General features: G+C 34.3%; 1 protein-coding gene across 2 annotated transcripts in view; it reads left to right on the top strand.

Moving 5' to 3' along the window:
• The window catches only part of arhgap42a (Rho GTPase activating protein 42a), a 415,782-nt gene that overhangs the window by 329,732 nt on the left and 67,916 nt on the right, over positions 1-18,134 (top strand). For both annotated transcript variants that reach the window (XM_039744345.1, XM_039744346.1), the window contains 4 exons: positions 4,013-4,117; positions 6,712-6,841; positions 9,427-9,527; positions 12,748-12,857. In XM_039744345.1, the coding sequence (XP_039600279.1) occupies positions 4,013-4,117; positions 6,712-6,841; positions 9,427-9,527; positions 12,748-12,857 (446 nt within the window). The remainder of the gene's footprint in view (positions 1-4,012; positions 4,118-6,711; positions 6,842-9,426; positions 9,528-12,747; positions 12,858-18,134) is intronic.

The raw sequence follows: 18,134 nt of genomic DNA, 5'->3' as shown, positions 1-18,134 counted from the left end.
ATTTTTTTTAACTTAGCAAGGTAGCTCCCCAGGGTGTACTACTGAATTACTTGAATTTCACATGTATAAAAGTAAAGATAGCCCCTCTATGAATCCTATTTCAACATCCAATCAGTGAGCACCCTGAAGCTTTCCATGCCGTGCTTTTTTATTGTAAGTTTTCAGTAAGGCTTAATAATGTGCACCCAGGAAGCCAAATTATTTCAGACTGTAGATGATTATTACTTTTTCAAGCTAGTAAACTGTTATAAAAAGCTCCATAACTAGTAATTTTATGTGTAAATTACATATATTAATATAATATTTTAGCTTGATTAAAAAATAAAATTAGCGAGCAATGCTAATTATTCCAGTATATGCAGAGTACTTTATTAATACAGTAAGAAAAATAAAAAAAAATGACACACTTTAGATAGAAAATTATAAATATGAACTGTACCACATTATGTTGTATCTGAAATTGCTCTGGAGAAATAACAGGATGCAATCATTTTAATGATGTTCAGGGGGATTCTGTGCAGTTGTAAATGAGTAGTTTAGTTTATCAAAGTTTATTAAACTGAAATATAATAAAAAGATTAATTGGAATAGACAACAAAAAAAAAAAAACTCAGAATGAATGTTGATAATGTAACAGTGATGTTCTTCTAATAGTAACATCTATCTGCCCACATTCTGAAACCTTATTACATGGTTGCAGGAAGAGGGAGCCTGTCCTAGCAGCACAAATTCATAGCTCACCCTTAACTGGACTTCATGACTACTAGTTACCCAAACTACAAACACTTATTCACACAGGACAAAATTAAAGAGAATCAGTTAGCTAACATGCTTACCTTTGGAGACTGGAGAGAAACTGGAATACCCAGAAAAAGTCAAATGTGCCTGGAGCTGTAAGGCCACTGTCATTTACTGTGTATCAAAACAAAGGATTTTGTACTCCTTTACTACTTTGTTACTACTGTCCAGTTTTTGATTGTATTTTTTTGGTGTACATTCAGCATTCTGACCAATTTACTAAAGTAAAGAATGTTGAATAAAAAAATATGTCTAAGTTGTTTGATAACCAGGATGCCATTATCAGTAATACACAATTACTGGTTGTTGTTTCATAGATCCAGCATCCTGGGTTTGAATCTCATTCCTTGTAGCTGTCTTTGTGGAGTGTGCTCATTATCTCCATGTCTTTGTGGGTTTTTCATCCACGTTCAAACAGATGTGTGTGTGTGTGTGTTAGTTTAATCGATTCCAACTTGGCCCACGTGTTAACTTGACTATGGGTGTGTGTAAATGGGCCCAGGCCAGGTCAGGGTACTAGAACAGGTCACCTGAAATAGGATTAAGAGGGTTTAAGATTGTTATGTTACGTCATGTTTTTATTATTTCATATTACAATTGGCACATCTTTCTTTATTATTAGCTCTCAGTAATTTCCGTTTTCTTCAGGTGTCTGTAAAAAGAGAAATATAGTGAGGTGCTGAAATGAGCCTAATTCCAAATCAGTGCCTGATTATGTGATTCTCTATTAGTTCTGTTCTGTTCTGCATTGCTCAAATTTTGAAATTTGCAGCCTTTTTTTATTAGACTATTTTACTGTATAAAACACATCACTAACTACAATGCCACTTGATTTGTACTACATGTGCAAATTAATTTCTGGGGAAGTTAGAAACAAGTTTCACTTAGCAGATTATTTTACTAACCACGTCCCCATGGATGCAGTGCTCTTTGATGTACCAGTTTTTGTTAAAATGGCATAATGTTTTGTGGCTGTTAGTGGCCAGGCCCCTAATTTTAACATTTAGTTAGGGACTGCTGCATTAGCAGGTTCCACCTGCAGCATCATTAAAAATGTATACAGCCTATATTATATGTTTCATACAAAAAGGATGCAGTTGCCACAGCAGGAGGAGGATGTATTCGAATAACTGAGTGATATCCTACAGTTTGCATGAAACATTATAATGAGAAATTGCTCGTAAACAAGGAATTAAAATGTCCATTAGAAAACGTGAAAATTTAGAAAGAATAACTATTTTCGCACAGAATTGCCTAGCAAGTACACCGAAAAATGGGCAAAACATAGCAAACAATACAAACTACTGATATTTTTGACCATTAGCTATGATAACATTTTCTCAATTCATTTACCACACGTTGATGTTGTATTTGTTTCTTTCATGTTGACATTGTATGCATTCCTTTCTGATTAATAAAACTGTGCATGCGATCTTTTTTAGTGTATCTCTTGCTGAAGTACTTTATAGAGCTATTACATAAATCAAAATTCAATTTCCAAAATGAATTTTAAAGACATTTCTGTGTTTAATTGATACACAGCTGGCTATGTAATGAGGTTAGTAGAGCGCGTAGTGCTGTTGCCTCACAGCCTCAGGACCCCGAGTCCTAACCCTGGCCCTGTCACTGTGTTTGGTTTACATATTCTCCCAGTGTCCAGGTTCATTTTCTCTGGTTAGGATTCCTTCTGTATCTGTACATGCTATGCTGAATGCTGGATAACTCAGTAAGGATGTGTCTGCTGTAGCTTTGGAAGCCCATGGCTGCAGCTTAAAATTGTCTTGCAATTTTCATTTTAATGTCAGTGCAATATTTTACGTATTGTCATCAATTCCAAATAAACTGATAATTTTTTTCATCATAGTTGTAAGGTCGTTTTCATTGTTAGCTACAGTACTTACATTAACCAGCATTTTTCAAAGATATGCATATACAGAATAAGCTAACTCTGCATGTCAGAATTACTCCCACGATGAAATACAAAGTGACACAATACTGAATCTCAATACAACATAACGTAACATTCTCGAGCCACCTTAAGCTAAAACATTTGGGAAGAAATGTTTTCTTTAAAAAATTGACTGTATTTTATTATAGTATTTTGTTATTATAAACTATGTAACCTTACTCCAGATTTTGTCTTGGGTCTGGGTGTATTCTTTGCCACTATGTGTGTGCTGTAGTTGTGTTCACATGGTCTTCCTCAGTGCACTACAGAAGATCTGGCTTTAGTTTAATTGCTCTCTTTAATTCATTTGTGTCAGTGACTTTACTTGTATACAGTATGCTCCACAATGGACTTGTACTTAATCAACAATGTGCTTCAAACTTGTCCTTGATAATGCATAGGCTCCAACTGTTCAGAACCTTCACTAAGATAAGAAGTGTTAAAACAAATAAACTGAAAAGAGAATTGATTCTATCTCAGAAAACAAGAATTCATCAGAAGCTAAACTAGAGAGGTCATTAATGTCGTGCTCACCCCCATTCCCACCACAAATGGGAGAACAACACATACAAGGCCTGATGTTGTACTCATTGTTAGTTTTTTTCTTTTTTCTTTTTTGCAAAAATAGCATCATGCTGCCCATTATTTGTAGACATTTAAAAAAATTGACTATAGCAATGCATTCTCTGGTAATGTACAAAGATCCATTTCTTATATAATGGTGTACTTTGATTTTACTTCATTTTGGGACAATTTTTTTATTACCAAAAGAAGTGAAATGCATGACTTGAAGGAAATCTAACAATGGAATTGTCTATGTTCATTAACACCAAGTAAGAGATTGTTATAATCAGAAAGGCAAAAAGGAAAATGCACAATAAAAATAAGAGCAGTAACACTGGGCTGCTCATTCAGTCCAAACCACATGCTCACTGTATACTGCTATAGTGTGTCACATAACTTCACAAATCTGGAAATGTACAATCATTGCTTCAATACTGGACCTGATACCTTCATGTTTATTGTACATAAGTCACCTTTTTCGCAAATAAATTTGCTGGTCTGTGGCATTGAAATTTAATGAGAGACTAAAAACCACATAACTCAGTTCTATAAGAAGAAAAAAAAATTACAGTTGCTTCTTAAAAAAAAACATTCCTTTGTGCTGCAGTTGATTTTGATCTTTGATAACATAATGAGCATATTAAAATGTGTAGATAATATAAGGAAATAAACTCTCCTTTATTTGATATTCTCCCCTCATAGCTTCTGGCATTTCTCCAAGGCCTCTTTAATTTCTACCATGAGGGCTATGAGCTGGCCAAGGAGTTTCAACCATACAAGGAGCAGCTCCAGTTCAATCTGCAGAATGTAAGATACTTTTGTTGTATTGTGTAGGTACTGTACAATTTTACAGATGATTTGAGAGCATGAAAAACAAATGCAACATTTTTAAAGAAAACAAAATGAAATAATGATTTCAATATGAGAAAGTAACATGTGAGGCATGTAAAAATGATAGATTTTGGCAAAATGTAAAAGGTGAAAGGTGATTTGTTAAATTTGATTGATAATATTTTTTTTTTAATTCTCAGGGTTATTTAAAATTTTTGTGTGAACAGCATATTTTGAAAATGCATTCAGTCCACCAAATGCAATTTTGAAAATATTGCATTTTTTTTAATAAATGAATGTTATTTTCTGTCCATGCAACAGCTGATCTTTTTTGTACTGTACAAATCTATCATAAGATCGTATATCTAATATCTCCTAAAATAACCCAAAATATACTGATTGCATTTTGCAAATTTTCTCTCTAGTTTTTAGATTTTACATTGTAGTTGTTATGTCCTGTATAGAATAATGTTTAAAGAGATAATGATATCATTATAGCATCTACGGTATATTCAGTAACGCAGATAACAGCAAGGAACACCAAAGAGGTCATTCTTCCTTTTTTGACTTACTTCAAACTACACATTACTAAATTAACCAGCACACACATCTTTGTACAACAGTCTAACAGTGCAATATGTTACTCAAATATCATTTCAAAACAATAGTTTTACTTTTCCACAGTGCAACAATGGCAAAAAAGGGAGAACAGGGTCCAGTTCAACAAAAACAGACCCTGACTTCTCTTTTCTTGCCCCAGAAGCAGGCCTCATCCCAAACAGCCTGACTCAAATGGCAGGCTTCAAGGCCTACAAAGCCCCAAACTGGGGTTTGGGCTTTTAGAAATTCAAAATACTCCTTCAATTAAGAGGTTAACTGTAAAGCCCTGGCTGAAGGGAATTTACTTAACATATGCACATAATTATAGCAGTAAATGTCAGCCTACATAGTGGTAATTTAATGTACAGTGCATTATGCGTAAACAGTATTTCAAATATATGTGACCTGTAGAAAGTAACATTTCTTTACTATTAGAACTACATGTTTACAGTGCAACTTTACATATTTGTTTGTGCAGGATCCCAACTTCAAACAGACTGTTACATGTTGATAAAATTATATTGAATCATTTTGTAATATCAGTCGTACAGTATGCCACACTACTAAATTCTTTTTTTAATTAATTTTTCTGTTATGGCAAAACATATTACTGTATCAGGCTGAATAATTTACTTTATAGATAGGTACCATTCTACCTGTTCAAAAGTGATGCTGAAATTCCAGTGTAGTTTTGCTTGTATCGAGGGTGATTTAAGTTCAAGTGAGTGCCATGAAAATAATTCCTAAATAATTTCACTATCTCCTTTAGACTGCATTGTTGGCACCAGTAGAATTGACACATGAGCATTTCAGGTTTCACCATACTCTACTCATTCCGTCAGCATCAGTACAAAAGGAAATTCCTCATGGCAGGCAGTGTTTCTTCAGTTGTCTGCACCTTTTCTGCACTCATATTAATGAAACTCATTTGGGTCATTTGTTGCCATACTGAAAGTGTGACGTTGTGAAATGAATTTTACCTTTTGATAAACTTCTTTCATCACTACTGTTGTCCTCAGCTCTTAGTAGAATTACTGTATACAGTATACTCTTATTACATTTCACAGTCATGCCAGCCTCTGTTGACCAGTTTTATGATCATTCTGTTTCTGGCCTGGACAGCTAATAATGGAATGTATTTTTGCATTGTGCCCCACTCAAGAACACTATGAACCTATCTCATGTGAAAACTCCATTAAGGTTGCTGTTAATAATACACTCACAATTGTGCTTCTGGAGCCTTGTTCAAAGCTCCTTGTCTTTAAAAATACATTAAACAAACAAATGTCATCCATTGGTAATTGCTTACCTGCTTTAAATAACACCAAACTTGCAATTGTACTGTCGCTGATTGAGCAGCTAATGACATGGGAAAGACAGGTATGCCTAGTTCATTTTGCCCTCATTGTTTGATTAAGCTGTTTTAGCACTTTGTCTAAAGTGAAATCAGACATTGTTTACACAATATGAATGTAAAGTACTTCATAAATTAACCATGCTTGTTTTGGCAAATAATTTGTGATAAAATTAGTTTGAAACATCTTTTAATGTATGTATTTACTTTCCATGCTTTGTTATGCCTACCCCTATATTTATTGTACAATACAGCTCTAACAGATTCTCTATAATGACTGTCATTTTTATTCTGAATTCAATTACATCTAGGACAGTAGCAGAATATGCTTCAAGTTAAAGTATTTTTTATTATTCATTAAATGTAATTTTAAATTTTCCTTGTCATTAGTACAAGCACTTAGTAAATGCTTCATTAGATATATTAAAAGCACATGCGGGTAGTGGGCCAGCTATGAATGTAGAGCTTGTAAACCTCACAAGAAAACAGTAAGTATAAAAAAAAGTAATATGGAGTGCATTACATAAGTACTGTGTGCTGTTTTTGTACTTTTTTTCAACCAAGATGAATGGCAGTTATGATAAATGAACAAAATTTGTTGGCTTTCTTTTAAAAGACAAGGAATAATTTTGAGAGCACTCGGCAGGAAGTGGAAAAGTTAATGCAGCGCATAAAGACAGCAGACCAGGATTATAAGCCACCTGGTCAGTGGACAATGGAAGGCTACCTTCATGTCCAGGAAAAGAGTAAGTATCAATACCCAATTCTGAATAATGATAAATAAAAAATTCTGATTTTGTAGAATTATTGAAATGCTTTTTTCATACAAAATATTTGTTCACTTATTTATAGGCTCAGAGTGTTGATTAGTTCTATTCTACCTTTTAAAACGATGCTTGGTTTATTGTGCTTTGATTATATATTATTTATATATATATATATATATATATATATATATATATATATATATATATATATATATATTTAGTCAATGTACCATGCTGCTGCGTTGCAGTACAGAGATCATGGGTTTGCATCCCAGTCTTCCCTACATAGAAGCACTTTGAGTAGTGAGAAAAGCGCTATATAAATGTAAAGAATGACTTATGTATACATTTGGACATTAAAATTTGGTAGCTCTTTCTATACTTGAATCAAAATTAACAAGACTTTTCTGCAGTATTTACAGCTGATAATTTTAAATGTTGCACTTGCCAAGGATGTTCAAAAGGACTGGTATTTTGTGCTCCATGCAACTATCCTTCTATCCATTTTCAAACTGGCTTATCCTAAGCAAGATCACGGAGAAGCTGGAGCCCAGCAAGCATTGGAGGCAAAGCAAGAACACCACCAGGAGAGGACACCAGTCTATCACACACACACACACAAACACACACGTGCACACACACACATAAGCCAACTTAGCAACACCAATTTGCCTAACCTGCATGTCTTTGAAATTCTAAACTGTGCAGAAAGAGCAGTGTTTAGATTTGATCTCCCATTATGAAGCTCAGGGTGGCATCTTTTTGTCACAGATATTTTCTGGTAATGAAGTATGAATCAGTTTGAACCACAGATGAAAAGACACTCAACGGAACAATATCATCCAGTGTCTTTAGTAAAGAAGGTAATGGCCAATTATTTTTGGGATGCACATGAGGTGATTTTAGTAGTATTTATGGCAAATGGTCAACCATTAACTCTTATCTATAAATTCAAACTACCATAAATGCTCATGTATAAGTCGGGTCTTGAAACCAGAAAAATCGATTGTAAAATCAGACCACGACTTATAAGCCCGTTCAAAAATGCGACACTTAATTTTTTTTTTTTTTACATCTTCTTGCCATCTCCAATCTCGCACCAGTTTCTCAGACACATCGAATTTTGTTGCAGCAGCGCAATGACATTTAATTTAAAACCAGCTTCATATTTTCTGCTGATCGAACGCTCCATCATAGATAAGGGATGCTCTTATGATAAAGGTGTATGAGGGTGTGAGATACAAAAAACACAAATCAGTGCAAACGTTGCTTCGGAATAGTTTGGGTATTACTGTGTGGTCACATAGGCACAATACATAGAAAAAAAAGGCGGTGTGCACCCTGGTTCCTCTCTCAGGTGGCCATTAGCATATCATAATCTCTTGGACCAATAGCGTGAATTTTCTGCATTTGACTTATATGACCGACATAAATTATACTGTAAAATCAAGTCCTGACTTATCCATGAGGGAACTTATTCGCGAGTATATACGGTAGTGAAAAGTTACAAATATGTTTAAGGAGGCAGTCCTTTAACACAGTAACCCATAACCAAGCATTAATTTAAAAATACAGGAAGCAATCACAAAGCTCAGGTAAACTGTTCTTCCCTATCCAACATCCATCCATCCATTATCCAACACGCTATATCTTAACTACAGGGTCATCACGGGGGTCTGCTGGAGCCAATCCCAGCCAACACAGGGCACTAGGCAGGAAACAAACCCCGGGCAGGGCGCCAGCCCACCACAGCCCTATCCAACATTCAGTTTAGATTTGTTTCCAGAGGGGGAGCAAAAACCTTCTGCGCAACCCTTGTACATTAAAATATAGATAGATGCAAACTCCAAAGGAAGCAAATGTATTTCATCCAAAAGACCATCATTTTGCCATCTATAAGAAACATAAACCTTTTGCAACTACGAATTAATGTATTATTGTATATTTAAATACCCTGAAACCACAGTAGGACAAAGGGATTCCATAATGACATTTATTTGTTGAGATGATTGTTCTGTTTTCTGCTCTCACCAGTTCTGCTCTTATATTAAAGGCATTCCTGCTTCCTCTGAAACTCAGTCACAGCAAGTGCAAGGGAGAAGTGGGACTAACAGTGACTCTCTCAGACAATAACAAAAACATGTGAAACTGCCACGTAAAAGTACCAGGAAAAAAAAAAAACAAAAACCAAGAAAACACATATTGATAAGGCTTTTTGTGTAATTCACAAACTAAACAAATGCATAAAACAGATAAGATAACTGAGATCACAATGCCATTAGTTTACCACTTTTGACTTGCTAACATTTCTAATTGTTTGAGAAACTGACAAATCACCTTTTTTAAATTTCATTGCTGTGATGGGCTGGTTTCCTGTCCAGGGTTGGCTCCTCACTTTTATCCAAAGTGGTTTATAAAAGTTCCATCTCCTTGTGAAGCTGTACATAAAAAGCAATTTTGGAAAATTGTGAATTGATGGATAATTGTTTTGTACTTGTTTCCCACAAATCAATGTTCTGTTGGTTTTTTCAATATTGCTTTTAAAATGTTCTTCTTTATTTCAGGGCCCTTGGGATTCACATGGGTTAGGCATTATTGTACATATGACAAGGGGACCAAAACATTTACAATGAGTGGATTTGAAACAAAGTCAGGTGGAAAAATGGTATGTATTTTATTCTCATGCTTTACGCAATATTATTACTAATAAACATCCTTCAGTAAAGTGCAACTGTTGTTTTAGTCATTTAGATATTAATTTGTCATATATAATTTTCAGATGTGATAAAACACCAGAACAAATACATGGACTAAATGTCTTTTTCTACAAAAAATATTCAAGTTTCCTTTTGAGAACAACTCATCAGTGCTGATTATTTTTAATGCTGTCCCTGAATTTGTTACATTAGTAGTTTTCTAAAGAGCCAGTCCCAGCTGAAGTTGACCCAAACTTCATGGATGAGAGACATGCAGTGCCTAATATACACCCCGTCTGTAAAATAAAACATAATTTTGAAACCACAGAATGGCTACAATGATAATAGCTTTCCTGATTTCTGACGGATCAATAGTTAGTTAATGTATTATCTTTAAACTTGTTTTGCATCTTTTTTACTTGTGTTAGTTTTAGGGCAAACTTTTCTGTTAAGAGTTACTAATAATTACAATTATATGAAAGAATTTGCCACAATACTCCATAAGGGAAACTGTCATCCTTTACATAGGTATCTGTTTGAAGTCAAAATATATTTGTTGGAAGTTGTTGTGAAAGATATTTTAATATTCTTAATGAGAGCCTGCCTTGATTGAATTATTTGAGCAACTTTCATGTTCCATCCATTTCATATTATTAATAAAGTATTACCTGAGCCATTTCATAAAACTGGTTTACAAAAAGTAATTAAATGAGATTATTAAATGCATTCATTTTCACTATTTAGAATTTTAAAGAAATGAAGTTGTCCCAAAGTCATATTCAACCAGTTCTTACATTTTCTAAGTGCATTCATTTTAAGTATAGGCCTGCATAGTATGATCCAGATTCTCACAATCCTTGGAGTCATTAATGTTATTATTTTAAAATCCTGCTAGAGATATTTTTGTTTTCAGATAGGCAAATTAAAGAAGAAAGTCATGGGAGCTATTCATCTTTCAGCCTTAATTAAACGAATAAACCCTCATTAAGAATGTAAAAGATGCAGCTCTGCAAATGTTGCTCATTATCTATGCTTTTGTTAAAAATGTTAATTAAATATTTTGTGAAACAGTATAGAGCACAATTTTTTGAAAAAAATTGATTCATTTTATTGGATACTCAAAGTCAATAATTATACAAACATTTACAAAATGTGTAGAGACTGTTGGTCAGCTGATGATTACCTTATACAGTGAACCCTCGTTTATCACGGGTAATCCGTTCCAGACTCTGCCGTGATAAATGAATTTTCACGAAGTAGGATTCTTTATTCATAAATTGAATATTTTTGCAGTTAGAGTATAGAAAACCTGTTTACAACCTTCTAAATAAGTTTTTTAACATTATTAGAGCCCTGTAGACATGAAATAACACCCTTTAGTCACCATTACACTCGTATTACCCAATATATTAGACAAAATAAGAGAAAATAAGACATATTAGACGTTACAAATATCATATTATTGCTAGGCTCACCTGCCTTTTAAGGCGACCGACTTTTATCCTCAATTTGTGTGCGCTCCATGTGTACACCAGGCATGTAAGTGTAGGGAATGAGAACATTAAAGTGCCCATTTATAACATCTCCCGAAAACTTACGTTTTTTTATCCCCTTGAGTACCTGTCCAAAGTCGTACAATGTCAGCCTGAATCTGTACCACTAAAGACGGAGTTTCATGCACTAAATAAGCTATAGATGAGAATAAGCAAGCACCATCTCCCTTGATATTTACTACGCGATGAGGCATTTGTACTCCATCAACATTAATTATTTCCAGAGACATAATTTTGTCTATTTTTCCAGCGCATCACGCACAATAGCAAGGGAACGATGGGAGCACCAGAACTCTGCTCACATCGCTTCGCTTCATACCGCAATCCGCAAGTAGTAAGTCTGTGATAAGCAGAATACCGCTACGCTTTGCACTCATGGGACGGAAGGACAATCCCGACCACTTTTATATAGTAGATTATTGTACTGTACATTTAATTACACACACACACAGTTCTTACACACAACCACTAACCTATGAAGGCACAACCTCAGTAGGAGAGCCTTCAGGTGGTGCAGTATCTTCAGCAGGTGCATCGTTGTCTTCTTCCGCTGAAGGAGTACTAAGAGTAGGCAGTGGGTATCTGGGTATGTGGCTAAAGAACATCTTGATAGGCAGTTGCTGGCGCTATCTTTTCATAGGGTATTGCCATTATTGATCATATCCAAGAGTTTCATCTTCTCCTGGATAGTAAGCATCTTCCTCCGGCACTTAGTTTTATTGCCAGAAGGCTTAGAAAAAGCAGCACGTTTAGGAGCCATCGTGGGGCTTAGATAAAAGTTCTCAGAAAGCGCATGCGTAGTGATGTAAGCGTGTATGAGAAAAAATCTCGATAGAGTGAAGCCACGAAAGTCGAAGCGTGATATAGCAAGGGATCACTGTACTACTATTTCATCCAGACACTTTCAAAAAGACTTTGGGTTATTCACCTTGACCAGATCAAGTTTCAACAAGACTCCAGGACGAATATCGATAGTTTCCATTGATTTGACTTAAGAATTGTCTGGTGCAAACACATGTTCTGTTTTTAAAAATTTACAAACCTTTTGCTCTGTTCTTGAATTATGATTTTTAGTACTTGTTTGAAACATCTGCTTACCTGATAGTGTTCCTTAAAATGGCCTGAAAGATTTTACTGCAATAGCATAGTCTGTTTTTGTGACTTCAGTAGACACAGTAGGTTAAAGCTGTATCCAAATAAATAGAATGTTTAAGGATTTTTTAACCATAATATAAAATGGTGTACATATTTTAATTATAAACTAGAAACCTTAATTGAACTAAGTGGGTTTGAAAATGAATATATGAATCAGTTTTAAATGTTGAAAATATATATGTGTCTGTGTTACATTTAACCCATGCATTACTGTGCTTAAATCATTTGTCCTAATTGACAAATGTTAAATATCAACAAGTAAAATAAAATGTATTTTTATTATTAAAGGCTACTGGCTGAAAACTGAGAGATTGATGAAAATAAAAAGATGGTTAAAACCGCAAAACTCTCATTCGATTTTAGATAATCAAGAAGTGTCTTCACTTCATGCAGCTCTTTCTCAGAATGTGATATTGTGGCCATGAAAATTTAGTGAGAGTGACAAGAATGTCATCGGGTGTCATTCTTTTTCATTTTTTAGAATGGCCTCATTATGAGTCCACCGGAGATGTTCAAATTGAAGTCATGCATCAGAAGGAAGACGGACTCAATTGATAAACGATTCTGCTTTGATATTGAAGTAGTGGAAAGGTTTGTATCATGATTCACGTTTATAGTCTTTGGACAACATGTCTGCTCTTTCTTTTCTGAGCATCAACATATAGACTGATGTTTGTGACTTTAAAAATAAGTAAACTAATTATTCAAACTCTTGAGAATTGAACAGAAAAAAAGGAATGACATCCACCAAAGGCCAAAGATAATGTTGCATGCATCAGTGGGTTAATATATTCCTAAAAACTGAAAAAAAAATCCATCATTCATTTTCTCTTTTGTCACTCTCATGTATTTAGCCATGTAAGATATATAGTGTACATTTGCAGTTTTAGATTTTTTGCACCTCAGCAGGTGCTGTCATTAGCTTGATAAAATCATAATTTGTGTTTGTATCATATTATTACACATTGTGCTAACATGACTGGATTGATATTTTATAAATCTATTTTATAGTGTGTATTCTAGAATTCCTCATTCATTTCTGTACTCTTCATAACAATGTCTGTTTCTTAAAGGGTATATTTTATGCACAAGAATACTAAAAATTATTACTAATTATTATTAGCTCTCTTTAGCAAATCAAAAACATTTTATTCTACAGATGTCACACATGGAAAGAGTCCACTGTGTTTTTGAAAGGAACCTTGTGTAATTATTCAAGAATTAAATTGTAGACTCAGCAGGATGGTGAAACAATTCACAGAACCATCATTTACTGTATTTAAAAAGCAGCAGTCAATATTCTATTTATATAAAAGAAGAAATTTGTAGAATGCTAATCAATGGTAAGAAACATCTCTGCGATAGATAACTTGCAGGATAATGCCCTCAACCTAGATTAAGTTTTCAAATCCCTAGATGATACACATATTTTTCCTGCCATCTAAGCACCCACCTTATTAAAAGTATAAGTGTCTGTGTATATTTGTCGTCCATCCTGTTGCTATATTTGTGTCATTGCAACAGATGGTGCATCACAAAAATTTTTAGTAATAAAATGCATTGCATTTGTCATTACAATAGATGGCACATCACAAACATTAACAATCATTTTACAAAACCCATGCAAAAAGTCATATAACAGAAACATATGCATTGTATTTGTCATTGCAACAGATGGAGCATCACAAACATTTTTACAAGGGACATTCAAAAAGTTTCCACACTTTTTTTAACTCTATTTATTTGGAATTTCAAAACAAATTTACATCACTTTTGTACCTAGTCACCGTCATTTGCGATGCAATTTTCCCAGCGTCATACTAACTTTTTAATGCCCAATTACTACTCCTCTTGCCTTCAAAGTTTCCAATGAAAATATAAAAGTGCGGAAACTTTTTGAACATCCCTCATAGTAGTGCATTTTATTACTGAAAATGTTTGTGATGTGTCATCTGTTGGAATGACAAATGCGGTGCATCTTATTACTGCATGCATTACAAAATACATTCCAATAGATGGAGAGCTGCAAATGTTAACACTTTGATCTATGTTGATTATTTAGATTTAAACCTCTCTTAGATCGGTAGCACAGCTAGTCTTAGGATTAAAAGACACAGAGAACTGAGAAACAAAAGCAAGTGTCTTTATATAAGTCAGGTTAAAATACGGTAAATAGTATGATTCAGGGGTTGGGGCTCTCACCTTTAAACCACAAGGCTGCCAGTTCAATCACTACCTCAGGCTCACTGTGTGTCACTGAGCAGGCTGACAACATCTTCTGTGCTCCAACTGGTAGAAAAGTGTAATATTTCATAATCTTGTAATAGACCTTGGGTAAATCTACTCAACAACAACAAAAAATATATAAATAAATTATATGGTAAGAGGAAAGTTCAGCTTCTAATGAATCAAGCAGCAGATGAGGTAAAAATAATCAACTGAAAAGTTCAAAGTGCATGTCAATTAGAAATTACAAACAAGGAGGGCTAAACAAAATCTATGCACACAAAAATTACACAGATTAGAAACATGGGGAACAACAGAGCCAGAAGTTATGGTGTTATGGACAGTGTTCAAGGAAAAATACTGAGCCAGGAAAAACCAGGAGATGAATGTTACAGTTAGGAGCAGGTAAAAATCATGGCTTTAGAACAGGCTAGGGCCAGTAGTTTCTGATTGAGCAAATTAACTGTTGAAACAAAAGCACAAAATAACAGTGCAACAAGGTCCTAACCATAACTTGAAGTCCTTGTCCCTAACTACCATAAATCTTGAGTGACTTGTGGTATTACCCATAGCTTGAATGTCAGAACTTGTTCATCACCATCTCAAGTCATATTCCTGTGACCAGCATTAGGCATTGTTGCCATAAACAATATGGCCATGACCATTAGAAATGACAGCAGTAATATGGTGTTGAAAAGATGTTATCATCATAATAGTAAAATGTTTCATCATTTAATACAAAAATTGGACAAAGTTAAGATAACAATAAATAGTTTAAAAAAACAGATTAAGGAGAGATGCCAAGAACATGAAGAAACACACCAAACAAGTGCAGACTTAGTGTAAGGAGCCAGCCTAAATACTAAAAGAGCGGAACTTAATCAAAGAATAAGAGCCTGACAATGGGCGGGCAAACAGGCGGTGAAGCAGATAGAGTACTCATAAGTGAGGCCAGCTCCAAAGGTAAACCTCTTATATACAATTTACTCTGTTTTTTAACTACTCAAGTACTGGACTAAATACATAAGTATTAGAAATTTTGTATTAAAATTTTGAAACAGCTGTATACTTGCATGCATACTGTATAGACTGGCTATTTAAAATCACTTCTTCTCACTAATGTCTCGTTCAGCAAATTAGTATTTGTTAAACTGGCAATAGGGAAAAAAGATCTGATGATTCTTTGGAGCAGCAGAGGAACTTTGGCATTAGTTGTTAAATTGCCTGTTACAAATGGAATGTGTATAAATAACAGATTGCTTCCTCCTGTGCTCCAAAAGTGTTTTGAATGTATGAAATGAATAGGCTCTTGTAAATAACCTTTTTCTATTTATACCTACCACTAATATAACTTTCTTTCATCTCAGCCTATTTTAGATAACTGTTTTTTTTCTAAATTCAGTTATTTTTTTGGAAATCCATATCCTTCAGAAGGTGAATGCCACTGACGAAAGTATTTTAATCAGATAAAAAATATATGCTTGGGTTAAACAGGATGTCTTGAATTTTGTTAGAAGACTGGCAGCATTTATTTGAAGAGTTGTTAGGTTTTGCTAATTTATGATAGTAGTTCAATTAATTTAATAAGTGACACTAATCTGAAAATATCTTCTCTGAAATCATAGCTTATTGAAGTAATATCTTTTTGATGGAATTTGGAAAGAAAATGTATTAGTTCAAATGATTCACTTTTCTAAAAATATAGTTAATTACAGAAAAAAAGATTTGGAAAAGGAAATCAGTCTAACTGAAATAATACATCTTCAAACATTTTAAAACTAATTTTTAGGTTCAGTTGCAATTTCTTAAACTAAAAGCTCCAAATTTCTATTTTTGTGGGGATCCTTATTCAAGACAATCTTTCGACTTTCATAGCAGTGAAAACGGTAGATTTTTGCACCCATTTGTATTCACTCTACCAGCCTCGCTTTGAAGGCGTGTAGATCCCTCATTAACTTCACGAGTAGTAGCCTGCTGTCCTTACACCCTCAGCCAGTCTCCTTTCTTCTGTTCTAAAAAATGTGTCTTATCTCTGGGAGGAAATGGCCATTTGTATCACATAGCCGCTTCATCACTGGGTCAGGGGTCACTCTAAAAAAAGCACAGGACGCCAAACATTTCTGCCTCCTGGATATCCTGGCATACACAGTGCCTTTGATCGCTGAAGGATCTGTTTATAGCAGTACTCGTGAATGCTCATCCTTCACCACCTGTAAAACCCCTAGAAAACCTAAGGAACTGTTTGGTTCTTGTTCACTCACGTCAAGTATCTTTCAATGTGGCCATGTTTCACATCTCCAATTGCTTTTGATAGAGGTACAGTATCTTTAATCTTTAATTTTGTACACTTTATTAGGACAAAAAATGTTTTTCATTCTGCTCTGCTTGAGGTCTCAATCCCATTCAAGTCTTTACCTGTATCTTTCTTATTATGTCTTTTTTCTTTTCCACTCTTAAAAGGTCAAATTCCACAAGGTAGACATACTCCCTAAAATTGTACATATGGGTGAAGTTTGAAAGCAGTTGTGTCAATATGTTACCTTTGTTCAAAGGTCACATAAAATATATTGGCTCATATAAGTTCCTTTGTTACATTTTGTTTTTTGTTTTTTTCTTTACTTGGAAAAACAACCCTCTCATAAATTAAACTAATGATTTTTAAATGTAATGGAGTCACCTTAGGATTATCGCTTGACAAAGCCTTTCAGTTTACAAGTTCAATTTATGATTCTGCAATAAAAGACCACATGAGATAGCTAAGTGAAAATAAATATTTATTGGTTGATTAAAAGGCCTGACAAAACTACAAAGCTGAACATTTATTTTCATCATAGGTCTTTGAACCTAATATACACTGCACCATTAGAAGCGAGAAAGCTTTCCCATTTTATATCTTTTATATTGTTTTGGACAATACCTCTTATATATACAAAGAACATTCCAGAACAACAGATTGTTAGAGATGTTACATTCTCATTTTTTATCATAATTCCATTCCAATTACAAACTGCGGACATCTGATATGCTACTATATAGATTTTCTACTCAGTACCTACAGAAAATAAAGTAAATCATGTTACATTGTATATCAAAGTCCTTGTTGCATGTCCAGAAAAGCCTTCTCTTGTATTATAAATAAATCCTCTCGTAAAAGTAAAATCATCCTGTTCCAGGCTGAGCTGCCTTCTCTCTTTCTTTTGACATTAAACACACATACTGTTACAAGAAACAGGTAATTAATGATAATCTGCTCTGGTAATAATTAGGATTACTATGTGTGTAATCATGTTTTGCAGTGAATTGGCATTTGGGCAGAGTTTAACGGGGGTATCCTGCTCATCCAACAGATGTACTATATTCCTAAAATAAGTCTAAAATAAAGGGCATTATGTCCTCAAATATTTTAAGAGCACAACTAATGTAAATATGTTAATAATCATCAAGTGTGTAACATGGGAATGTAGTGTTAGCTCTGCTGCCTCGCACTCTGGGGTCCCGGGTGCTCACTGTATGGAGTTTGCATTTTGGACTGTATGGGTTTGCCTCAGTTTCCTCCCACAGTCCAAAGACATATAGGTTAGGTGAATTGGTGATTTTCCTTAGGGACAAATAAAATCTAATCTAATCTAATGTAAATTGGCC

Source organism: Polypterus senegalus, chromosome 2 (genome assembly GCF_016835505.1).
Source record: "Polypterus senegalus isolate Bchr_013 chromosome 2, ASM1683550v1, whole genome shotgun sequence".
In the NCBI taxonomy this organism is placed as follows: domain Eukaryota; kingdom Metazoa; phylum Chordata; class Cladistia; order Polypteriformes; family Polypteridae; genus Polypterus; species Polypterus senegalus.
This window is presented reverse-complemented; position numbering and strand designations above follow the sequence as displayed.